Source organism: Parasteatoda tepidariorum, chromosome 6 (assembly GCF_043381705.1).
Source record: "Parasteatoda tepidariorum isolate YZ-2023 chromosome 6, CAS_Ptep_4.0, whole genome shotgun sequence".
Classification (NCBI taxonomy): domain Eukaryota; kingdom Metazoa; phylum Arthropoda; class Arachnida; order Araneae; family Theridiidae; genus Parasteatoda; species Parasteatoda tepidariorum.
Window position 1 is genome coordinate 5,588,428 of NC_092209.1, and position 27,315 is coordinate 5,615,742.

A 27,315-nucleotide genomic window follows, 5' to 3' on the forward strand; every position below is an offset into this window, starting at 1 on the left:
GATTGGTCCGTTAGAAACTGAGGGTTTCGGCACCAAATCAGCTGCGCAGAGGCTCAGATTGTTATGTTTTGCTTGTGGTGTGAAAGCAGCTGTTTCGCGGATACCTACCGTTTCTATGATCCTTTGACTCCGTACGGAACCCAAACAAAGAGCATTATACAAAACGGATTATTGTAATCAACGACTTCTCAGTTCTATTTTCATCATTATTTAATAGCTCTGGGGAGCTATTTCTTTTACAAGACTATTACCTCGTGCGATTTTGTCTGCATTGCATCTATTTCGACGGAATAATTGCGGATTTTACTCGACGTGGTAGGAATCTGATAATTTTAGAGGAAATAGTTGGAATGGTCATTTCAAGATATAAATTCTTCATGTACCGTAAGTTTCATAGTCAGTTTTTTTAACGTAAGGTGTATTTATATTTTAAAAGATCACAGCGAGCATAAATTTCGCGCATGTAAACAAACACAGCAGCCATACTTTCAGAACTGCGCGTTTCGCGGAATATTCGATAATTTTTTAATTTGTTATCCTATTAACGTCCTTTTGACTTAAAAAAGTGTAAAAGGTAGTTCTATATGAAATAATTTTATAAAATAATTCACAAAATCTTCTAAGTCGTTGTTGCTATACCTTTCCTGAATAACAACAACAAACTGAGTGGTTTAGATCCTTTTTTGCTTTTTCTGCGCATTGCTGATGTTATTATACGTTATTTAAACAGCAGTTCAATAAATCTATTTATTTAAAATGGAGCTATTTCTAAGAATATCTATTTCGATAGCAAGATTTAGTACACACTAAATAAGGGATACTGTTCTTTTGTGTTTATAAAATATCGTGGCTGTTTCATGTATACGTTGTTATAGATCAATAAAGAATTTCAACACCGCAGGTTTAAATTTTCGTTGTTTTGATTGAACATTGCGTCATTTTGGACAAGATGAAATTTACCTTTAAGCATGAACCGTTTGTATATGCAATTTAAATTTGTACAATATACCTTTAAATTGTTTTTTCTTATCAGAGAGTATGCATGAACTTCTGCGAGTTACATTTTTAAGTTTCGATTCATTTCTGTACAAACTATGTAATATGTTTCTCGAGACTATTTTAAAAAAAAATCAAAATTGGAAATTGTTTACCTGGCATTGTTAGTAGATCAATATTGGACACTATTTAGTAACAATATCTTCTTTAGATTTTATAACAAAATTTATGGTAATGTTGATTAACCAGACAATACTGATCATTTCGTAGAGCTTTATTAAGTTCAAATTCATTACTGCAAAAATCATTTAATGTGTTTCATAAGTCTGATTCTCTTAACAAACGCAATCAAAATTGGCTATTGCTTGCCTGGTATTGTTGGTAGGTAGATCAATATCTTGGACATAATGTACTGACAATCGCGTTTTCAAGATATAATAACAAAATGTAAGATAATATTGAGCCAGAGATTTACTAGAGAATACAAAACAAATCATTTTGTAGAGTGTTGTTTTTAAGTTTAGATTCATTTTTAATTCAATTTATAAATCGAAAACGAAGAAATAAGTGATTGATTGCTTGGCTTTGTTGGACGTTGTTAAGGGACAATCTTGTTCTTTTGATTTTATAACTTAATGGTAATTTTGATTTACCAGAAAATTTTCATTCAGATTACTTTTTTTGAATAAGATTTATTTCTATTAAAGCTATCTAATGTGTAAAACTGATTTAAATTAAGGTGTGAAATCTGCTGACCTGAAATTTTTTTGTTTTTTGTATATTTATTGACCAAAAAAAATCTGGAATGTTAAGAATAATAAAAATCTCTTTAAGTAATGCCATACAAATCGATTCAATTTCATGAAATTGTTAATTATGTAACTCTTTTTTTTTTTTTTTTTACTTGGTTATGTATTTCTTCCTCAATGTATTGCTACTTACATATTATTTTATCATTTTTTTCTCTATTTTTGTGATGAGTAAGTTATTTATTAATGGTTATGTATTTCTTCCTTAATGTATATTACTACATGCTTAAAAATCTAGCTACTCTACTGAGTTTTCCTCTCTTTTTTGGTTGGAAATCTGAGGTTTTCACCAACACTGCTCATTAGAAGGGCTACCAAAATTGGAAAAAAATTTTTGCCTGGCATTGTTCGATTCACAATGGACATTGTTTACTGACATCATCATCTTAGATTTGATAACAATGTGATATAAATTTGAACAGCGAATTGCTGATTATTAAACAAGTTGCTTTACTTCCTTTTCTGTTTATAAAATATAAATTCTAGATCTAAAATTAAAAAATGTGGTGTAGTGTTTAGCTTCTAAATAATCTTCTTTTTGTGTTTTCATAAATAATAATTTCAGATTTTCTTTCTTTTCACAAATAACTCATAAACAAGACGCTACAAATATAAATGAGATGTCTTTTTTCAAATTGTTTATAAATGAAAAAAAAAAAGATTTTTTTTCTTCACTTTCTGTTAAAAAAAAAATCTTTTCTTGAGCTTAAAATGATTTTGTGTTTTTCTGTGTTCAGTATTTAAATTATCATCCATCTAGTACTGCATTTTAATAATTCCTGATTATAATTTAGGATTTAGTGTATCATAAAGTGCTTAATGTTAGCCAGAAATTTTATTACTATTCTGTTTAATAGTTTGAGTTGCAGAACTAAAATTCAAAATAATGGAGTATTCAGCTGTCCTCCACATAATCTATCTTCTAATTCAGTATTCGTCATCCTAATGATGTTAACGTTTTGATATCTTTGCTCGATTATAAATAATTGTTTTAGAATATTGCGCAGTAAAACTTAATGTACATTTACAATTCTATTCAGGTTTGAAAATTGAATATAGAGTAAATGCATATGTAAAATATGTGTATAAACTGCAATTTATTTGAATGAGTTAACGGTTTTTTGAGATTTTCAATCAAACTACACAATTGTCAATGTTTAGGATTTTAAGAATACGTTTGAGATATAAGTAGGCAAAAGAAATTACAAAGTCACTAGTAGGCAGAATTCTTAGAAGAAATTCTTTTATTTTTATAACATTTCTTAGTTATGTTGACATTTCTACCTTATTTTTTATTATATAAATTATCTTCTCAAATAACTTTTGAACAAAATTGCAATTAATTATAAACACCCCTAGAGAGTTGAATAAATTTAAAATCACTTACTGACAGCCTAGATTTTTTTCTCTCCATTATTTTAATAAATAGGTACTTGTCTCTCATTCCCTACTTTTCTCGTCCTTAAACTTATGGGCAAAATTCAATTTCAAGATATTCTTTTTCACTAACTTTTTACCATTTCCAAAATGCATTGTGCTTACTTTACTTCCTAGTTGTGTCAGAATTTTTAACTTTTTTAACATTAATAAATAATTTCAAATTTTTATTGAATTTTGTTTAATTGCTTTTAGTACTATTAATTTGTTAAAATTCATTAGCATAAAATTCTTTGTTGATATCTAATGGAACAAATCGCTTATCGTTATGATGGTCAAATGTTGCATGCAACTGGTTTTTAATGCTTTTCTATCTTTACCCTCCTCTGGTTTTAACAAAAAGTAAGTAACTGGAATTAAATACGAATTTAATTTAAGCATTTTGTGTTTTTTATCTTTAAAAATTGAATAGAGGACTTTTTGAATGAGGAAATAAATACTCAATCAATTTCTCACTTCAATTCAACTATCAGTGTTCTCCCTAAGCATTTTTAATAGCCTCCCCCCCCTTTTGATCCCAAAAAATGTGCCCTCTTAGCCCTTTTTGCATAATTAAGCTGGTAATTATAAAAAAATACTGATTCCACTCAACACTGACACACATTTTAATTCCATTTTGAAAAAAATTAATTCCTTATTTAAATAGTAATTACACGCTGGTGAAATAGGTTTGATTCTCATTACTATTAAAAATATTTACTTTGTTAGGATTATTCTCAACTGGTTAAATTTTTATAAATATCTTTTTTTCAGGGAGGGAGGTAACAAATTTTTTAATGGTTTTCAGTTTTAAACTATATTTTAATTGAATACCTTTTTTTTTTCTTTTCTCAAATGCACTTTTAAATGTTCATTTTCTCATAATTATCAGTTTAAACTAAGGAAGAAGCTTTCAAGTTGTTTATCATTTTTTGATAGTTTACATTTTTGATACTTTTACAATCATTTTTTGATACTTTTTTTGAGAGAAAAATTATATATACAGAGATTGCCTTTGGCAAGAGTAATTTAAATATTGTTTAATATAAAATTCAGTTATTGCATAATATTACACTTTTTTACGTAATATAACAATTTTAGCGGTGTTAAGCGAGTGTCCTTTCAAAACCCAAATTGCCCTTTTCGAAAAGGAAGAGCCCTATCTTGTTTTGTTCTTAGGGAGAACTCTGTATATATATGCTTGTTTTGATAAAAGCATTAATTCAGTTTCTTAGCAATGGGTTTCATAACAATTACTCTGATTATTCTTCCAGAACAGTTGAGGAAGTAGTTGAAGTGTTTGATTCTGGTCTTTCATTCTNAACACATTTTTTAATGGTTTTCAGTTTTAAACTATATTTTAATTGAATACCTTTTTTTTTTTCTTTTCTTAAATGCACTTTTAAATGTTCATTTTCTCATAATTATCAGTTTAAACTAAGGAAGAAAGAAAGCTTTCAAGTTGTTTATCATTTTTTGATAGTTTACATTTTTGTTACTTTTACAATCATTTTTTGATACTTTTTTTGAGAAAAAAATTATATACAGAGATTGCCTTTGGCAAGAGTAATTTAAATATTGTTTAATATAAAATTCAGTTATTGCATAATATTACACTTTTTTACGTAATATAAAAATTTTAGCGGTGTTAAGTGAGTGTCGTTTCAAAACCCAAATCGCCCTTTTCGAAAAGGAAGAGCCCTGTCCTGCTTTGTTCCTAGGAAGAACTCTATATATGCTTGTTTTGATAAAAGCATTAATTCAGTTTCTTAGCAATGGGTTTCATAACAATTACTCTGATTATTCTTCCAGAACAGTGGAGGAAGTAGTTGAAGTGTTTGATTCTGGTCTTTCATTCTATTTCTCTTCAATTCAATTATATGTTTTTGTTGCTTAACTATGATTAAAACATGGTGCGTAGCGTTTTTAAAAAGTGCTTATTTTTGATGTTCGTTTTTTAAAAGCCCTTAAAGGTGCTTTTTTTCATTGGGTGTTTTTAAAAACTGCTTAATTTTCCCTTTTCCAAAGTGAGATTTTTTTTTCTTCTTTACCGTGTCGATTTTTGTCACGCATTATGCAAAAATATGCTTTCATATTGCTCTATTCAACGTTTGCACAATTAATTCAACTTATTTCGGCTTCTCCTTTGCCCAATAGCTTATGGAACCGCCAATCATTTTGCATGTTTGATGAAATTCTTACTAGTTCACATGTACATCTGCTGAGCTGCATTTGGTAAAATTCTGCTGCATTTTGCAATGTATTCTCAGTTTCTGGCTTCATATTCCACCCTCTGATATCGAACCGAAAAACACAGACCCGAAACAAAGTAATATTCTATCCCTTTACTTAAGTTACTGCTCCGATGGACCACTGATTATTTTAGTGCTCAACAAACCATCATTACTTTGAATTGCTGCATTCAATTTAATACTCAACTTAGCAATATAACTATGATAAAGCAATTATTTAATTTTTTTTCTTAAGCTATGAGATTCCTATACCATCATTTGGATTATTTTTAACTAAAAACAAAGATCACTGTTGGTGGTTGGAGATTAGTTGTAGTGGTCCTTGATCAACAAACTAGGACCACTTTGGAGACGATTTGACATTCAACTATATGATATGACTATAATTAAGCAATAATTACTTTTTCTTGTTCTTCAAATTTCTCTACTATTTTGGATTATTTCGAACTAATGATAGAGGTCACTTGTGATGGTACGAGTGTCATTGTTATGTTTCTGGACCAGCAATTCTTTGGACCCTTCATTCGATTTAACACTCAACTACATATGATAATGTAACTGTGATAAAGCTATAATTTAATTACTTTTCTTATGCTATGAGGAGATTCTTTTACCATTATTTCAAAAATATTTTTCACTCAAAACAAAAGTGCCACTTACAGCGTAAGCATCTATCATGTATAATCAAAAATGAATATTCTCATATAATTTATAAAGAGCATTTTGTGTATTTTATTGATGTGAGGTCCACAAATCATCTGGCTTTTCATTGCAGCTTTAACATATAAAGAAGGATTATGCTTGTATGTGAATTTAAGTGCATATCAATCACATATAGAAAAGAACAAAATGAAAATAATCCTTTGGAGATACTGGAAGATGAAATTGCCCTGTCATAGATGGTAAAATGTGCACATTTCTTCTAGTTTTAAGCCTTTTTAATTTCGCAGGTATCGATTATATACGACAAAAATCAATTGTATTTGTGTCACAATAATATTGGGTCTTTTTTTTTCCAGATTCATTGGAAGTCTTAAGTGTTCATTCAAGTCTTTTCTCAAAACCTAAAGAGAAAGATGCAGTTTTATAAGAATTAGTGACAAACAGAATGCAAATTTCAATGTAATTATACATTTTTAAAATGAATATTTTTCTTTATTTCAGTTTTTTAATAATTGATGATTGTCCTCCTAGTGTTAATAGAAGGACCTTACAAATAATTAGAAACATCAACAGTTTGAAACGGTTGTAATTATTAGCCTATACATTTGAAACTAATTCATAATTTAATCTTTCTTATCGTTTGTGCATGTGGTTTCCCCCCCCCCTCTGAAACTGGAATTTCCTTTTGTAGCATAATAAGAGTTCCCTAAGTTGTATATTCCATGGCATCTCAGAATGCAGAGTTGTCAGTAAAAAGTTTCAGTCTTATATTTATTTTTTAATAAATGGTATGCTGTTATTTGAAAGAAAAAAGTTTTAAAATTTGTGCATTTCTGTCCTAAGTAAAAAGTAAATGAAATTTATCATCCCTTTCATTACTCCATACTGTGTACTTTGGACAAATAATACAGTTGGTACACAATACAAACTTGCATTGTTCAAGCATGCAAACATTTGTCCAAATATGCCTTTTGTTTCCTGCATATTTTTTGAGAAGCTATTCACCATCCTTTGTATTGACTTTATGGAGCCTCCTTAAATTAAAATTTTTTTAAACTTTTGAAGACAACCGTGATGGCTTAAGGGATAGAGCGTTCACCTTCTAATGAGGTGAACCGGGATCAATCCCAGCGATGGCTGGTCAATATGAATTCCGCACCTGGCTCGTACTGACCTCACCTGATGTAAAATGTCCTCAGGAGTAGACGAATAATGCTTTTAGAATCCCCTTTGCTTCAGGTTTTCCCTCTCCATCTAAACGCAAATGCGGGTTAGTTCCATCAAAAGGTTCTCCACGAAGGCAAATTTTTCCCAATACTTGATCCAGGAGTTCCCTTGTCTTCTGGATTGTGTTCAAAATTACAAGGCTACTGAGTCGAACATTAGTAGTCGTAAACCCAAAAAATTGGGTTGGCTGTTCAACGACGGTTACTAAATAAAATAAAACTCTTGAAGAAACACTATTATATACAGGGTTTCCACTTACTTTGAGAAATATTACGAACTAAATAAGCTTTATATGATACCCAGGTTTAAAAAAAATTTAATGATGGTAGTTTGTTGAAAAAATAGTTTAAACTTATGTCAGTATGAATTACTATAATACAATTAGAGGAGATCATACCTTACTTTATTTTTGAACATACTTTTGTCTATCAAAAAATGTCTGTATATACAACATTTCTTCTAAATTTTTGAATTTTTTCTTTTTAGGTTGTGAACTAAGTGATATGTAGATATATCCACCTGTTACTTTTTTTTATCTGGTCATACGAGCTTGAATATTTGGTTGTGACTGTGTTGTGTTAGGTGTGGGAAGATTTTACTTTTTTATTATTTTTAATAAACATAGTGACAAAAATCTTTTAAAGCTGGCGGGCGTTACATTAAGCTACAACACTAGTACTACTAGTAATAAGATTGGAGGACACTACTCTTACGACATGGTGAAGACTTTCCAAGCCTATTTACCAAATTGCCATCGGACTTACAGTTGCATACACTGTAGAGCACATCTTGCTAATCATGACGAGTTGATATCAAAGGTATAAGATTTTGTTTCTTTAATTTGTGAATTGCTTTATATTTACGTAGATTAGTGTATATTATATAATTGAAATATAAAAAAAAAATTCTTTTTTTCTGTTATTTCAACATTTTGTTTTATGAACTTGTTCAAACATTTTAACAAATGGAAGAACCTCATTTGTCTGAAAGCTTCTGTTCTGGGTTGTTTTTGGTTTCTAAAGGTGGTTAAGACTCCTAAAAACCTACTCCTGAAATCATAAGGCATACAAGTTTTTTTTAAGTACATTTGTATCATTTAATGCCGTAACTACAGAAAACTAGAATTAGAGAGACCTACAAACTAAAATTAACAGATTTTCGATAAATTTTGCCAACTTTTTAAAAGGCTCAACATGGCTTAATTGTAATAAATTGTCAGCTTTCATAAACCTTTGATTTATTTAGAAGTAGTGGTGAGTAGAAACTCTATAAATCAAATTTACTAAACAAAGAATCATGCATTTAAAGACTACCACTCAAAAATATTTATCCGTCGCCTGAAGCAAGTTGGTATCTCTGAAATTATGTAAATGAAGGATATTTTGGTTCTTTCTGCAGAAAATGAATAAGTTACTGGTTCAATATGTAGTTTGAAAATGTTTTTATTATATTATCTTATAAGTTTCAAATTTTGTTTGAAATAAATATTATTTTATCAATTTTTAAATCTATGAAATCTCTTTCCTTCTCTTACCCTCCTCCCCCCCATATGACCATTATTTCTTACTGAAATATCTATACTTTTGTTCAGATGCATTCAGTTAATTTTTAAGCTTTTAAATGGGTTTTTCATTGAGCAAAAAAGTTCGAAATTCATAATTCATATTTTCCCCTCAAGTTGCGATTTAGAATGTTTCAGATCTATATCATTATTTAGGTCGAAACAATATACATTCTCTAAGAACATGTACTGATAAAACTACAAAATAAATTTCTGTACTTCGGGGGAAGTTCTTTAGTGCATTTAAAATTTAAAGGAAACGAATCAGCAAATTTGATAAGTGTCAAGATGACATTCTCATTCCTTCATTTAAATTTATGAAGTTAATTTAATTTCTGAAATTGTGTTGATTAGTGTTTTAACTTCTTCTAATGAGATAGTTAAAGAACAAATGATGTTAATTTAATTCTATGTATAGAAACAACCTTCAGAAGCAGCTTATACTTTTTTTTCTAATTCCCTCTATTGTGAAAAAATGGCACTTATGTTATTTATGTAGTTAATTTATTTTATTAAAATCAAATAATAATCACAGTTATCATTCCTTTACTATGAGAATATTATACTTTTGTTAGAGATTGATTCTAATGGTTTTAAAAGCTTGTTTAAAAAGATATTTTGTTTCACTTTATTTTTAAAGTAGTTAAAGACTGACATATAGTTAAATATATCCATTAAAATTATTCGTTTGAATAGATTAATAACTAAAATTATTATTCTAGCACCATGTTATCTTTCCTTCACTTTAATTTAAAAAATAAATTATAATTCTAGCATTTCATTTTTAAACATTAAGCGTAACTGCTATGTTCTTTTTGTCTAGTACCTTCTCTAAAAAAGTAAACATTTCTGAGACAGTTTTTTTCCCTCTTGTTGTCACTACCTGAAAATAGCCTATTTGTAAACAATGATTCCCTAAACAGTAATATTTTTCAGATATTTTAGAACAAAATATTATGTAAAAATATTCATAGTATGGTTGGTAAAATTTTTAATTAGAGTGCAATAAATGCAATAATAAAATTAATTTCCATTATATCATTAATGATTGAAAGAGCAACTGGATTACGTAATTTAAAAAGAATTATTTATTTAACATTATTCAAGTAAATGTTTCGAAAAATCCGTGTTTGAGGCTCTTGTTTAAGGAGCTCTTTTTGATGATACACCCTCATGTTGCTGTCAGAGTGCACTAAATTATTTACTTTTAGAGTTGAAAGTTAAATTAGAAAAAAACTTTTTTAGAAAAAACAAGCAAAAAACAAACAATTGACTAAATTTAAGAAAAACATCATTTATAAGAAAGAAAGCATTGTGTGAAAGCTGTATTTCTAGTGATCTTTTTATTTAACCCCTTGACATATCATTTCTTGATATAGAAATTATGATTGCACTGTAAACAACAACAACTCGCAATGTTATGTTGTTGAAGACGTCTGAGACACGTCAATTATTGTTTTGAAATAAGAAACAAATGATGTCTCCCAGAGGTCTTCATATGTCGAGGGGTTAAATTTAAGTTTCATATAACATAATTTTATGAAAGGAAATGAAATAATGACATGTTTTATTTTTTGAATGAAGTTCTTTTTCTCTATTATTAGAACGTCTTTAAAACAACTTTGCAACGATGGATCATCCTGCACATCTTTATTTACCACGTAGTGGTTTAAATTTAGTTTTATTTCAACATATATTAAATTGTATAAAAAAATTTATTTAATATTTGATCTTTAACATATGAATTATGAATATGAATATGAAGTATATATGAATATGAATTTAAAATATGAATTATAACATTTTCAACTACACGCAAATTAAATTTTATAGGTTTTTGCAAAATTTTTTACCTGTTTGTTTTATCCATTGCAAAAACCAACCTTGAATTTCCAACCATGCCCTTATTAACTAAAGTTAATTTGATTTTTTATTTAATACCCTTTCTACACATTCACATAGAACTTTTACCCACAGCTGATTTGTTGGTTTAATGAAAAGGTTCGGGCTGACTCACACATCTGTGAATTGAGCTTGCAGTATAGAAAATTCTCTTTGCATACTGTCTAATGCCTTGAAAACATTATTTTTTTGTTGGCAACAATTTAAAGTTTTTTTAGCTGGCTAAGTTTGTTCTTTAGATTATATTAAAAAGGAATCTGATGTGACTAGGCAAATTATTCAGTGGAAATTGTTTTGTGTCTTCATTAATATTTTAGTTTGTCCTCTTTCTGTTATTCTTTCCAATTCTAATAAGGCAGCCGATTTTCACTTACCACAGCTTGAGCTGAGGTTCCATTCTCTGCGCTTAAAGTCTTATTTAATTACTCTGTCTTAAAGGTTTGAAATGTTGCGCAGATAAGTTTGGGCTAACTATTGTAGATTTGTGCCTGCCAAAGCTCGAAGAATTCTTATCCTTGCCCGAGATGTCAGCAGGATAAAGGCCGAATTCTCGCCACATGGCCTTTGATGTCTAAACAAGGAAATTAATCATGAAATTGTCTTTTTATCACTAACCCGTAAAATAAAAAGTGAAGAAAAAGACTGAATCGACTTAAAGTAATCGGTTAAAGTAAAAAAATTAACAAAATCTAAGATGTCATTTAAATATGAGTGCACAAAAAAAAACATTAAACCGAAGCATCAGATCACTTAATTTTTTTATACCTTACAAATTTTACTTTATTCATAGTAATTTCTGAAAATTTTATCGTAAGTCCGATCCTGCCTCATCTCTATTGCAGTGTTCCTAACAGATTCAGACCCCCTACACGGTTTCCTGCATGAATGGGTATTTGAATTAAGGAAAAAATGCTTTCTATCATCATCAGCTCTCTAATCTAAATTCTGATGAGATAGTACATATGCAGAGTTCTCACTAGGAATAAAAAATAGGCAGGCCTGTCAGATAAGGGCACTTTGAGTTTTGAAATGGCACTCAATTACCACCCTAAAAATTTATCAAAATGTGTAATATTATATTATAACTGAATTTGATCCTCAACAATTTTTAAATTACCCTCTTATACTATTTTATGTGTATATTTCTGAAAATACTTTTCTCTCATTATTAAAATGGGAGAAAATGTTGTAGTTTATGAAAAAATTAAAGACATGCTAAAAGACAATCTCTGTGCATAAATTTTTTTCAGAAAAAGTGTTAACTAATATAAAGGATTAATTATGAAGAACTTGAAAGCTTTTTTCTATAATTTAAACTGAAAATTATGAGAAAATAAACATATAAAAATGCATTTTTTAAAAAAGGTATTTAATTAAAGACTAATTACGAAATTTAAAGCCGTTAAAAATTTATTTATACACCCTCCGCGAAAAAAAAGAGATACTTATAGAATTTTAAGAATTGAGAATAATCTGAACAAAGTAAATACTATTAGTAATAGTTATCAGAATTAAACCAATAAACCCAGATAATTTTACCAGTGTGTAATTATTATTTAAACTGCAAATAAATTTTTTCAAAATGGAATATGAATAAAAAGGCAGTGTTTTTAAGGGATAGTGACTTATTTTTACAAAAAGGGTGCATTTATAGGGATCAAAAGGCAGGCAGTGCGAGCTGCCTTTCTAAAAACACTTGAGAGAGCACTGCATATGTGGTTCATGGCTTTCTAAACATTTCTGAAGTCAAAATTAAATAAACACAAACCGAAATAATGTTATATAAAAGAATCATTCAACCTGTCTTAACTCATGGATCCGAAATATGGTCTTTAACTAAATCGCGAGCAGACCTGCTTGCTGTTTTTGAGAAAACAGCCTTGAGAAATATTTTCGGCGTTCTAAATGTGTATGGCTTATGGAGACAATTACATAATTTTGAACTGTATAGTCTATTCAAGGAAGCTGATATCAACAAATACACCGAAATAAGTAGCTTAAAACATGCAGGTTACATCTTGTGGAATGGACCCTTCTTCCTTGACAATTAAGATCTTCAATTACAAACCAATGGGAACTAGAGTTAGGCCTAAGATGAGATGGCTTGACTGTGTGGAAAAGGATTTCAGAATTTTAAGAATTACTGACAGAAGAACAATCGCTAAGTAGAGAGCAGAATGGAAAAAGGTTCTAGGGAAGGCTCTAGCCCACTGAGGGCTGTCAAGAAGGAGTGCATGTATGCATCAATATATTTTTTATTATCATCACCCTTGATAGTTTTAGTAGGATGTTAGGATCTGGACCAACTCTATTTCCGTAAAAATCAAACATGTTATTCAAAATTATCCCAATTTTTAGAGTTAATTTATATAAGTAGATGATTATATCGATAAATCTCTGTAAATATTAGTTGTTATGTTTGCTTATGTACCTTCTTTTTACTAGTCTTTGTTAGGTATATTTAAGCATTCTTATAGTATGTTAAATGTTTTTTTTTATCTGCAAGGTATTGAATTTTCCTCTGCAGTTCCATATGGAAAAAGTTATGTAATTTATTTTTTTATCCAAATTGCTTGACACATATACTTATCAGGATTATTATTATGTTGTCTATATCTAATATTATTCGTTTGTGTGCAAAACTTAGTTTAAAACGTTGTTTATTTTATTACCTTAAATATGTAGTGTGTTTATAGTTTTGCACAGCAGCATCGAAATAATAATCAGCATCATCACAAATAAAGTTTTGAATGTTTATGAATTTTATTGACATTTGCTGAAAACTCCTTTTAGAAATCAATGATCAATTGCTACGACCTGTTTGAATTTGCTACCTGCATTATGGTGCTCTGATTAGGCATTTTTTGACAAATTTTTGAATTCAAAATTTCTCTAATAAATTTTTTAGATGCCTGAATAATAAACAAAAAAGAATTTTTTGTGTAGAAATTTTAAAATGCTATATACTCGCTTTAAAACATTGATTTACTTTAAAACATTTGCTGCACAACATACTATTTTTAAATACTTCTCTCTATAGGCATAGTGTGAGGGGGTAGCACACTTTTTATTTTTATAAAACCGTTTTGTTCATTTTAAGTGTTATGTATATATACACATTTATATGTAACTCTATGTATAAAACTTAAAATGAACTAACTATCTTCTAAAAACAAAAAGTGTGCTTTCACGTTACGCCCGTGCCCGTCTCCTTCTAAGTTTCGTTTTAGACCCTGTATGAGGGGAAAAAATTCTCACATTCAAAATATTTTTAAGTTCTCCACAAAAAATCTCTATTTCTGTTTTTTTATTTTATTTAATGGTAAAAATACTATATTAAGATTAATTTCAAGTCCTTCAATTTAAAATTTAGGGAAATAATCGATGTTGTGGGTTGAGCCAGTTATTGATCCTATCAGAATTTTCTCTCATCCCCTTGTACTTTTGTTTCCTCCAACAAGAACGGAAAATGAACTATCTGGAAAATTCAACATAAAAATTAAATCTAAAACTTAGAATTGCAGAGAGCTCTTCAAATATTGAACCATTATTTTTTATTTATTCAAATATTTTCATTTAACAATTTAAAAACCTTTACCAGTGGTGTTTCTTCCTTCAATTTTGCTAGTTTATTTATTTATATTCACCCTTATGACTTTCACTGATTTGATATGAATTTTTAAAATCAGAATATTGTTTGTTCTTCTGAGTTTGATTGTGTCAATATTCTTATTTGGGAGGTGATATTGTTGTAAACAAAGTCACTATTCTCACTGTTTTAATTTTGTAAAAGCAAAGTTGAAAGTTAAATATTTAATCGATAATCATCTATTTGTTTTAGTATACTTTTGTAGACTGTTCAATATTTTTCCCTTTTATTTTTTTACATTTATCACATTCAGTTAAATTCATAAAAAATTTGAAGGAAATATATGGATACTTTTATTTTTTAAAAAAATGTGGTATTTATGGCACAAAAATTACATATATTCAGAATTTTTTAAACTTGACTACAAAATACTATTTTCATTCTTATCCATTTTTAAATTATACATTTATTTTTATCCCTTACAAATTTAATGACTCGTAAATAAATGTTTCTGTAATTAAATTTAATACCACAAAATTCAAGACTTAAAATTTTATTTCATATGAATCAATAAATGTCTTTCTCTCAAAAATTAAATACTTGAACTAGAATGATCTGACATGCAGAAGAAAATGTTATACTATTTAGTTTTGTAAGCAGTGCCATCTGTGGTCAGACTTTAACACTATATTTTTATACTATAGCTGCTAACTCTACTGCATTTTCCAGTAAACTTCTGGATTTTGCCAATTTCTCCTGGGTTACTTGTTTACTTAAAATTCTCTTGGTTTTTGTTCATTTTAGAAAATTCCCTAAGAAAGTATTATTTACATAATGAAGCGAACCTCATTTATAGAAATCAGTTCAAAAGTTTTTCTGTCCTAAAATATTCAATTTATTTTTATGGAGAACTTTCTTTTTAAATTAATTAAAAAAATATTTTAACTATCTTCGATGATTTAAATGCCTATTAATATTCAATATTATCAGTAAACGTAATACGTAACATTTCAAGTATGTTTAATATCAATCATAACTGAAAAATATTGCAGTTTTTCTACTTTGATGACTTTAAAAATCCCTAAAATTCCCTATGTTTAAAATGTTTAGTACATTATGCAACAATTATCATAAAATTTATATTTCGTAAAATCTCGTGAATTTTTTCTGGTTTCCTGATTAGAACTTAGCAAAACTTTGCAACTTTGTATCCTGTTTCTTCTTTAGTTAATTTTTCAAATTATGGCTCACTTTTGGGAAATGCAGTTTTAATCTTATAAAACTTGTGTTTTTATGTTTTGTATTTGTAGTTAATGTAATATTTTGAATATGTTTTCTATGTAAAGTAATATTTTGAATATGTTTTGTATGTAAGGTAATATTTTGAATATGTTTATATGTTTTGTTTTAGTCATTCCAAGGAAGCCAAGGTCGTGCTTATCTCTTCAATTCTGTGTGAGTATTTTCTAGCCTTTATTCTGTTAAAAGATAGTAAATTCCAAAGAGGGTTTGTTTTTTCTGCTAGTATCGAAATAAGGGTTCAATGTCTACAATTTTGATACCTCTTTTAATTTTGTGTCAAGGTTCATCCGTAAATGATGTTAGATTTTATTTTTAAATATTTTTTTCACCCTTGGGGGAATGAGCTTTCACCAAAGCCAACCTTCATCTATTAAAAGGTACCTCAAAATTTGTTATTTACTTGACCCTGGTGAACTTAAAAATTTGTTTTCATCACATCTCATTACCATTCATAAAAAGAAATGCATTTAAAAAGATAATGTAAAAAAAAGCTAACTTATTAAATAAGATAATTAACAAAATTAGTTGCTGCTATTGACTGGAATTGTTATAATAAAATATCAGTTTTAAATTTTGTACTGTTACATTATCTCTAAGTTTTTTTTTTTAATAATGAATGTTTGATTTGTCTTAACTTCTTTACATTCAGCTGCATGCATTTCAGTTCTTTCTATCTATTGCTATTTAAAAGAAATTGAGACATTGTTGATCTTTTCTAAGTTATTTAAGTTCCCTTAGAAAATCTGGTACACATTTATACCATGATATAGTTACATAATCTTTTAACCGAATGCCATCGCTGGAGTTCGAGCCTGGTTTACCTCACTCTATCACAAACACTCTATCCCCTGAATCATTACCGCTCAGAAAATTTATATTATTGAAATTTGCATATTATTTTGCGTTTTTTTAATTTAACATTCATCAGATTTTTTTGTACCTCATTAATTCTAACTAGTCTTGAGCCATACAATAATTCAATGAAATTGATATCATGATGTAAATAAAATGTAAGGGTTGCCATGATTTAAATGTTGTTTTCATTTTTAAAAAATGTTTTTAGCCAGTATTAAATGAATTTGCATATCGAATAATAAATATCACAAGTCGTATTCTTAATAGTACAGGTAAAATAACAATGTAAGTCAACATGTTTTTTTGAAGGGTGAGGGGGGTTGATGTCGAAATAAACTGTAAGTTGTGATCAGGAGGTCTTGTTATGAATTATTTTTGATAGTGCCTTATATGCTTAGCTTTCTACAGTATCAATTCTCTGTCCATATCACTGCTGAATTTTAAAATAAGTACCTGAAATGTTAGCAAAAGTTGAATTAAAATTAATTGTCTTAATTCATTTTACTTAAATCAAAAATTTTTCACTGTTAATGAATAATCATTATATTAAATAATTATTACTAAAAACATTAACTGTTATGATTTAATAATTAATTTTTGGTGCGCTAGATCAGTCCTTTACTCTGTTTGGATGTTTTAGGGCTGTGAGTGTGTGCATATTTAACAGATTTAAAATATTTATGAACTCTTTTGTATTAAAGTTTTGTTGAAAATTCTTTTACTTCCTGAAAATCTGTAGTTTGTGAACGGCGTGTTCATTATCACATTTTTTTTTGTGTCATTTGTAGGATATTTGTCATTATTTTAAGTAGTACCTATTTCAAAATTTAGTGTATGCTAGTTTTTATTTTAAGATTATAGTATATATTTGAAAATTTTTTATACTTTATTTGTGTATTTTTTTAAAACTTTTACTGAATGTCAAAATAAGATGCTTAGCAAGTATAAAAAGAGTGACCTTATTGATGTTTGCAGGGTGAACGTGGGTTGCGGACCTGCGGAAGAGAGGGTACTGCTGACTGGCCTTCATGCAGTTGCTGACATATACTGCGAGTGTTGCAAGACGACACTCGGGTGGAAATATGTGAGTTCTCTTTTATTTATAATTATGTCACTTTAGTAGCCATTAGCCTATTTATCTTATACTTTAAAACGAAGGTGATTTAGACCGATGCGGAAAATAACGAACAATTCTTTTAAAATTCTCTTTAATAATTCCATTTTCCATTATTTCTGTAAACACTTATAGTTTGACCATAACCAAATAAAAAAAAATATTCAATTTGTCTCATTAAAATTTTTTTTATTTGTGTTCATTTGATACTGAAAATTTGCATTGCTTTAAATGAATATAAATGTGTAATTTTTAAATATTTAACTCTATAACTGTTTCGTGTAAAAAATTATATTGAAAATAAGTTAATGAGATCTAATTTAGAGTTAATTCAAACTTTTTAGAAAATTGCTTTAAATTTAATAGACTATCATCAGCTTCAAGTACTTAAACCATATTGATAAACTTAAATCTCAATTATGTTAAAATCAATGGCATTAAATATTTTATTCTTTATTTATTATTAAACCAATTGTACTAAAACTCTTATTTACTAATTATTGCCGTCCGATTTGTCATTTTTATTCTTTTCCGTTGTTCCACTATTTACAAGCGTTTTTTTATTTTATTTAAAAGGTATATTACCCGAAATATTTCATTCTCATTTATAATTAAAATTTCCTAATAGATTTTTATCAAAAACTTGAAGTGTTTATTTTATGAAAATGAATTGAGGCTAAGACTATAAAAATTTTTTATCCTACTAAGTTTGTTATACCATTTTATACAATTTTCTTACTCTTGAGTACCAGAACTAGCTCTTGAGAGTTAAAAACTGTTTTAATATTATACAATTTTTGAGTTGTTAATTTCTTTTCAATTGTTCGGCAATTTTCTGAGAAAACATAATTTTGCATTTCTATTTAGAACTTTTTTTATTTACATGTGCAAAAAAAATTTTTTTTTGTAGGGAATAGGGTGAAAAAGATATTCAATTTTATATCAATTGGAAGTAGCATAATTATTTATTAGTGTAATATTAGCAATCTTGATTTGTTTTATGTTAAAAAAGAAACAGTCGAGCGAATTATTTACAAATTACAATTATTTACAAAATATACATTAAATATTTTTTTATTTAGAGAAACATTGCTCTATTTTTAAATTGAACCAGGTTTACCATTTTTAATTTTTTGAGCATGAGTTTTGATATTTTTTTGAACATGTTTTAGTTACATAAGCCTTTCTAATAAATACTATCAAATAAATTTTGAATTATTGAAATCAATTATTTAAAAAAAAAATTTTTTTTTTGCAAGATGGAGGGGAATTGCGGTTCTCAGAAATTGACTGCAGATGATCCATGGACCACATGTTTCGTACTCCGAATTTAATGCTTTTAGAAACTTTTTTTTTTAAATTCTTGGCATTTTCATAGTAAAAATGAAGTGAATATGGAATATAGTTGATATGGAATACTCCCTAATTAGATATCTCACTTTTTGAATTACATTCATGGCACTTACCCATTGAATTCCTCCTTTTTTCAGCTGATTTCCACCATAAACTTAATTCTAAAATTGCAAAATTTTTATGTGTTGGTCAAAGGGACCATCTACAAATGGTTCAAAAGCGATTGAAGTATCGTTACTACCCTATTCTCTTTTGTTTCTGGATTTTTATGATTATTAATATTTTATATGAATGAAAAAAGGGAAATTTTCTTATCATGAACTTATGGGTCATATACTTATTTACTATTTTTAGAAGATAAAGCAAGACTTGTATGATGGAGATAAGTTTCAAAAAATTTGAATTAATCTTTTTATTCAGTTCATTTGAAATGCTTTAAGTCTAATTAACAAATCAATGTACTAAGAATTAATAAGTAAAAAAAATGTAAACTGAGGGGTTATTCTTAAATTGAATTTTTTTAGTGTTTAGTTACATCCAAAACTACTGAGAAACCTTATAAATTAAAATATCACACCAAGTTTCAATTTTCAAAAGAAAATGAAATCTTCAATTGGCTCGTGGTAAAAAGTTTTGATATTTTGAATTTAATTAGTTAAAAATGTTTATAAAAGAAAATTATATTTCATTTTATATTTTATTTAATACTGTAAGACCTTCAGGAAAGATCATTTCTGCATAGCGACCATTTTTGAGAAGCGCAGAATTTTTTCCATAGACTTTGTGTTGAAGAAAACCTTTAGGAGAGACCAATAAAACCTCTGCCAGCGACTGGGTAAAACCTCTATATGCACCAAATCTGAAAAAGTCAAATAAGGAAAAGCAAAAAAATATCAAAACAAAAAATATTAACTAAACAAATAGGTAGATTAAAATGTATTCAAAATATGTGTGTGAGGCTATAATTCAGAGATCACTTTTTGACGAACTCTGAAAGGGATCTACAACCTTATGTTACACTAAAGATAATGCTGTCAATAATTTATTTTTAGAGGTAAAAGTTAAATTAGAAAAAAGGGTTATTTTAGAAAAAAACTGAGCCAAACAAACAAACTTCTCATCTTTTAAAGCTAACTAATTTAATGTATAATTAAATACAAACTTAAACAAAAAAATTATTTTTTTTATTTTAAAATTGTTCCATCATTCAATTGATAAATTTCCCCCCTCTTAATTATGTAAATAGGAATCATTTCTATTGGCGCTAAATTTTAATCATCGATGCAGTTTTCATGATGCCAACATAAGTGGCATCTCCGCACCAGGAAAATGACACTGATTAAAACTAAAACCGATTACCTGAAATCGTGTACTTTCGATGACATTTTGAAGTCAAACTCCTAAGAATGACAAACCTCCATTAACAACCATTTTACCCTGGAACAGAAAGTGGTTGCTCCTGAGAGGTTTCACTGTATTATTTATTCCCTTAAATTCTAATTTTTATATTAGTTTAAAACCTATTTCTAAAGTTTTGTTACCTTGTGAGTTTAGCTTTTTTACTGAAACTGCTATGACATGAATATTTCTTTGGCATAACTACCACTAGGATTATTAAATATCAATTCAGTGTTATGTAAGACGTGCTAATTCGATTCAATCTTGAGCTACCTATTGATAGATGAAGGTTCCTTCCTATTTATTTATTTATCTTTTTGTGTTACAGGAACATGCCTTTGAATCCAGCCAAAAATACAAAGAAGGGAAGTTTATCATTGAGCTAGCTCATATGATAAAGGAGAACGGTTGGGATTAACCCCACTTCCGGTTGTGAGCGTGCTCATCATTTGTTTTCATTGCACAAACTGTGCAGGCACCGTTTTCTGCAGTGAAACCTTTAATTGCATCCAATGAAGCTTGAACATATATAGCGGCAGTGCTCACAACTCTGTTTACAAAAATATGAAATCATTTTATTCACTCATCATTCGCATTATTCATATGGAGAACTCTACCTGCTGGAACTATAATCTATGTGTCATGATTTCTATATCTTGATGTTTTATATCCTCACGTATATGATAATTGCTTGTCAGTTTTTTGTGATGATGATATATGCCTTCTAATCAAATTTTTCTCTATTGTTTTCCTAGGAAATTAGACAATTGTTAACACGTTATTTGCCATGACGGAATCGTGTTACGCTATGGGAAATTCAGTGGCAAAACTAATATTTCCTCCTCAAAATTATTAAATTTAATTATGAAAAATTTTCTTTATAAGTAAATTTAGATATAAAATCAATCATATTATCTACAATGATTAATTAGTATGATTTGAAAAAAATGTCTGCTGTGGTTGGTTTAGATAAGAGCATGATATGCTATTTGAATCTATTGATTTTGTTTCAATTATTCAGTGTAATAATTATTTTAGAATATCTTTTATCACAACTCGCGCTTCTCTTTCTTTCTGTTTACTTTTTTTTAAAGGAAAGTAATGAGCTTAATTATTGTATGTTTCGTATTAAAAGTCATATGAAATGTAGTTTTCATCTCTTTTTCGGTATTACATTCCAGTTATTTCATATAGTTTGAATTTGAATAGAAAATTTATTTTTATGATTTCATTTAATTTTTATGTTTTTTTTTATCACTAACATCAGGTGTGAAGTTGTCAAAACAAAATTAAACCCAAATAAAATAAGTCAATTCAGAGAATTGAAAAAGTAAAATAATTATAAAAAATATGTACTTTTGTACTTAATTATTGATTATTTTTTTATTCTTATGGCCTCAAATATAAAATTTTATTGTTGTAATTAACTTGAATTATCATTTTAAGATTTTTGTTTTATATCAAAAGCATGTGTAGTGCAATGAATTAAATTTGAGAAATTAGAAAGTAAGTTATTATACAAAAGAGTTCGTAATTTCTTACTAATCCCCGATTTTATTTGATATTACTAGCAGGAGTTTTTTTCCATTATTTTTACAATAAGTATTGTAACTGACTTTTTTTCCTATTGTAAGAATTCGTTTTCTTAAATCAGAGGTGTGTGGAGGTGAAATTAATTAAATATTAAACAATTAAAAGTTAATTATTTTATGGAAGTTTGTAGTTTCTTACTAAAAAATCACAGATTATGATTATTACTTCAAATAATCATTATTATTATCCCTAATAATGAATAGTTTGTATCACTGAGCAAGAATTTGATCTTGCAATTGGAATTATATTAGAAATTAAATTTTACATTGAAAATTAATTAAATTTCAAACAATTAGAAACCAATTTTATTATGTAAGCTAGTAGTTTCTTACTAATAAATCACTGATTATGATAATTAATTAAAATAATCATTATTAGGATTGCTAATAATGATTATTTGGTATCACTGAGCAAGAATTTGATTTTGCAATTGGAGTTGTGTTCAAAACAATCACATGGCAGATAGTGTGTTAACGCAAATTTTGCATTTAATTTCCACAATTATTATTTATAATTAATTTTTCAAATTGTTATAATCGAGGGATAATCTTTAGTTGAAGCATGTACTGTTTAAATAGCTGTAATTTAATGGAATATTGTAATGTTAATGCTTGCATTGGTTCAGTGTTTGTGGTGTGGAGCACAGTCTGTTTCTTAGGAAATAATTACAGTAATAATTGAGCTTTTATTTTTTTTTAAAACTAAATGTGACCTAATCACAAAGATACCAGGTAGGAGTCTATAGCTTGGCACTGCATGCTGTACAAATCATCACTTGGATGCACTCAGTCATCATTCATTTGTAATTTGTACATAACTTTTTTAATATTTTGTTTCTTTTATCAAATGAGGTGATTATGTTTTGTTTTTTTAGCATTTGTGAGTTATGTGACTTCTTAATTTTACAAATGGCTGGTTTATTAAAAAGTGTTAATTTCTTCTATTCATAGTTTCATTAGACTGTTTATTTATGTTAATAATAGCTGAAGCTGACATAGCGACTGAAGGTTAGAGGGGTGCCAGGCCTTTCCCATTTTCCCACAAACTTTTTTTATTTATTGTCGATTTCAAATTATAAAAAAATTATTAGTAATTTAGGAAACTTATTGCTTCAGAGCAATTTACTTGAAACTAATTACTTGTCACTTACATTTACTACGAAGTTTAAAAAAAGAAAAAATATAATCACTCAGAATTTCTGTAAAATAAAATAAATATCTATATAGTTTAGATATTTACTTTACTTTGATTCTGATAATCACTCAAAATGACTACAAAATTAAATAAATTTCTATCTAAAACAAAAAAAGGGTAATGTATTCACGATAGTGTTTTGTTCCCACAATAGAGGTGGTTTAGTATTTGGTTCTCTCCTATCTCAGTCGTGTGAAGATGATCGGGGATATGTTTCTTCAAGGAAACATTCTTCACTATAAGACTTTACTGCATAGCTACTGCTCTTATTTATGTCCTTAGTAAGGGATGCATGCTTGCTGCTAAGCAGCATAATTTTCTTTGATGAAATATAGCTATACAGCTGAGGTTGTGCTTTATTAAATTAAAAGTTGATTGGATATGTTTCTTTAAGGAAGCATTCTTCACTATGGTTTTACCTCAAACAATTTACTGCATAACAACTGTAGTTTTAAATTTTTTGTTATTTATGTCCTTAGTAAATGATGCATGCTTGATGCTATGCCACATAATTTTCTTTGATGCAACATAGTTGTACAGCTGGGGTTGTGCTTTTGTAAATTAAAGTAGTAGTCTTGCGTTAGAATGCAATTGCTGGCTGCTCCATCTTCCTTCAAAACTAGTCACTAACACACTCATAACTTTTATTCCTTCGTGGACTTAAGAGCTGTAAAACATTACTTATTGTATAATTTTAAACTTCACAATCCTGCTCAATTTATTAAATTATCAAATTTAAGTAAGCAAATTAATTGAATATAAACAATTATTGAATTATCACAATTATGTGTCATCAAGTAAATTTATTGAAACGTAATATTTTCCATATGAAAATTGGATAGAAAAGCCTGGTGCCACCAATATTGAATGATATGCAATTCACCTGAAAAAAAAGTGTTATGTGCAGATATTGTTAAACTATGAATTGTTTTTTTTTTTTTTTNTTTTTTTTTTTTTTTTGCAGATACTTCTGGAACAACTAAAGTTTAATTTTGTAAGCACTGTACCTCATATTAAGACATTCCTTGCTTAAACTTTACTTTCCCCCCCTTTTTTTTTACGTCCACAACTACAGCGACTGCTTTTTTTTCAGTTGAAGCCTAAATATACGTATGTTAAAACTGTCACAAAATCATTTTAAAGCCTGCTTTTAATTTGATAACAAATATAACCTATTGTATAATAACTGATAAACTACAGAGCTTTTTAGACATATTTTTGCAAAAGTTTTTCCTACCAAGCTCTGTTTTTTTTTTTTACTAAATAACCTACAGAAAATGAATGCTTCGCGAAAAAGCAACCTAAACCAAGCTCAAGATTGATAGTTGTAAGCATTCAAATAAATACGAGTCTAAATAAGTAATGTTTTATTGTATGGTTCAGTGCTTAAGTGATAGTATTTTAATTTGCAATGAATCATTATTTAAAGTTTGTAATCAATATTGTTCATGATACTTGACTACCCGTTTAATGACTGAATTATTATCACTTAATAATCAGGCAACATTTAAATAGTGTATCTATATTGTACAGAAACCACTTCTTATGTTTTGATTGAACATTTTAACGAAAATCCTCTAAAATAAGAATACAGTGAGACAATGTGTAAATATGTACTACATATATATTAATATAAATAAATAAATGTTATCTGTTATATTTACTATGGGGGTTCCTTATAAATACTTTTTTTTATGTTATTTATTAGTTCCTGTTATAAAAGAGTTGAAAGAGATTCATAACTTCTTACACTAAAGTGTGTCAGAGAAATAAGGAGTGAGATTGTAAACAAAACTGCTATGTTTTTTTTATTTTATTGTCCAATATCTTAATCAACAGCAGCTAAACAAATTTAAGTTTGAGAAAAGCCCTGTGGCAGAATGGGTTTTTGGGCTTTCTGCGACAAACTTCCCTAGCGCTAATATTTTTTGCTTTAAGATACTTTGAATTATAACAATTACTAATTTGAAGTAACAGAAACGTTGTGTTTACTGAAGAGAGTATAGAATAAAAATTAATAAAAAAATTTTAATTGTGAAAGTAATTTTTTTTTAAGTTCTAATATTATCAGCGATATTCTCGTATTTTGTTGACGGAAAAATGCACTGATTATTTCCTCTTTCGAATTTTGTAAGTCATCGCACAAATTAAAATTCGTTAATAAATTAAACAATAATAAATCAAAATTCGAACATAAATTAAAAATCGTGAAATCCGTGTAGTAATTCCCAGAATAAAGACAACCTATCACAGGAAGAGAATTCTTTAAAAAAGAGATACTCAAATAAGTGTTAGTAAAATAGGGTGTTCTTTAAAGAAAAAGAAAGAACATCGCTTCTAGAGCGAACAAACTTTTGCGATTTCTGATTTTTTTATTTTATATTATTAATTTGAAATTCTAGCTGAACCCAGTCATTACGGATGTTTTTAAAAATCTCCAATCAGAGTAGAAAAATCATGATTATTTCTTTTCTCTCTCCTTAAGAAAGACATTTTTGGAAGAAAAAAATTCTGCAGGGGAATAAAAAGAAATTTTCTTTTTCAAAACAAAATTTTTTTCTTTCCAAATGAAAAATATTTCTGCAAAAACTCTGTGACGTTTTGAGGCAATGTCGCGGCAATTCTGCCACAGTGGAGAAATTTTGAAACTGAAAAAATAAATCAATTGATATGAATTTTAGAATCAATGATTGTAATCAAATTTTCAGTTTATTAAGCTATTTTATTGTTTAGAATCTCCGATTTAATATGTAGTAATTAATTGTAATCAAATTTGTAGACAAGGAGTGTTAAAATTTAATCTATGAATTTTATCCAAATCAATGGAATTTGACAACAAAAAATCTTATCAATATATTTAATACTGACTTATTAAAATAAGTATACTATGAGTTTAAAGTTTTCCTCGTAATCTCTTGGGACAATATGTCCAAATCATCTTGAATATTGTAAAAATACTAATTGATTGCATGGTTATAAATGCATCGAATTATTTATTCTTACTAGAAGTTGTCTTACCAGAAGTTGCAGAAACCAGAAGTTGCCATTATAAAGTAATCAAAAGAAGAACTAAAATTTTGTCTTATAATATTTATATCACTAATGTGATATATTGTCCCACTTGTAAGTAGATTGGGACAATAATCCAAAAATGAAATTTCTAAATCTGATACTTATAGGCACAATCTTTACTTAATAAGAACAAACAACTATTTGACACAAAATACGGCAAAAATATAGTTTTACTTACCTCAAAATTCAGAAAATATGTAAATTAAAATGAGATTGACTGCATGCTCACAAACAGAATTTGATTATGAGAGTGCTGACAAGTTTCTTTAGTTATATTTTTATTCCCTAATGCCTAAAAAACTCGGAAAACATTAAAAAAAAAACATGCAAAATTGGGATCTGTTTATCCATTAGGGAATAAAGTTTAATCTTTGGGATGTATATGTCCAATTAAGGTCAAAAGGGTTAATAACAGATTTTTCCGACCCCTAATTGAATTATATCAATTGTTAGGCTTAAAATTAATTCCATTGCATAATATTTATAAATTATTTTCACAAAACAGTATCTTCTGCAATATTTGTTTACTTTCAATCTCTGGTTTTCCTGACGGAACTACTGACTGGCCATCAGGAGATGTGTTCTCAGGTTGTTTCCAGCGAGGACAGGACACATCTCACGATAGCCAGAAAGTATATACATATATATATATACAGTTTCAGCCTCTACATATGTTATTTCATTCAGATTCAGCGATCGAAATATATTTTTGGTATAAACTTATTTTAGTCAAATTGAAGGGGTGTGTCTGGAATATTAACAATATAGCGGACTATTCCAAATTATGTTTTCCATTCTAGCACATCCTCCTCCCCATATGTTCCGGACACTACCCTTTATAGTCTCATCTGAGCAGTGATATAAGAGTAAGCACCATTTGAGGAAGAGTGTCCACGTGACTCCTTTGTGCATACTGTACTTTGTTTCTATTTATTATACTTAGGTGTGTGAAAAAATGCTTTCTCATGGACAAGTGTTTGTCTTCCTTGTTTAAATAAATAAAAGCCATTTTGCTTCAA

At 28.1% G+C, this 27,315-nt stretch overlaps 1 protein-coding gene across 3 annotated transcripts; it reads left to right on the plus strand.

Annotated features, from left to right (window-relative positions):
• On the plus strand, positions 1–27,315 carry LOC122271530 (Yippee-like). 3 transcript variants are annotated; one of them, XM_071181934.1, is made up of 7 exons: positions 11–384; positions 6,249–6,375; positions 6,493–6,595; positions 7,850–8,181; positions 15,827–15,870; positions 17,548–17,656; positions 20,766–27,315. In XM_071181934.1, exons 4-7 carry the CDS (start codon positions 8,080–8,082, stop codon positions 20,853–20,855), a joined length of 345 nt encoding a protein of 114 aa, XP_071038035.1. In that variant the 5' UTR covers positions 11–384; positions 6,249–6,375; positions 6,493–6,595; positions 7,850–8,079; the 3' UTR covers positions 20,856–27,315. The 3 variants fall into 3 exon arrangements, with proteins under 3 accessions (XP_042909095.1, XP_071038035.1, XP_042909097.1); XM_043053161.2 differs by lacking the exon at positions 6,249–6,375 and having other exon boundaries at positions 1–384; XM_043053163.2 differs by lacking the exons at positions 6,249–6,375; positions 6,493–6,595.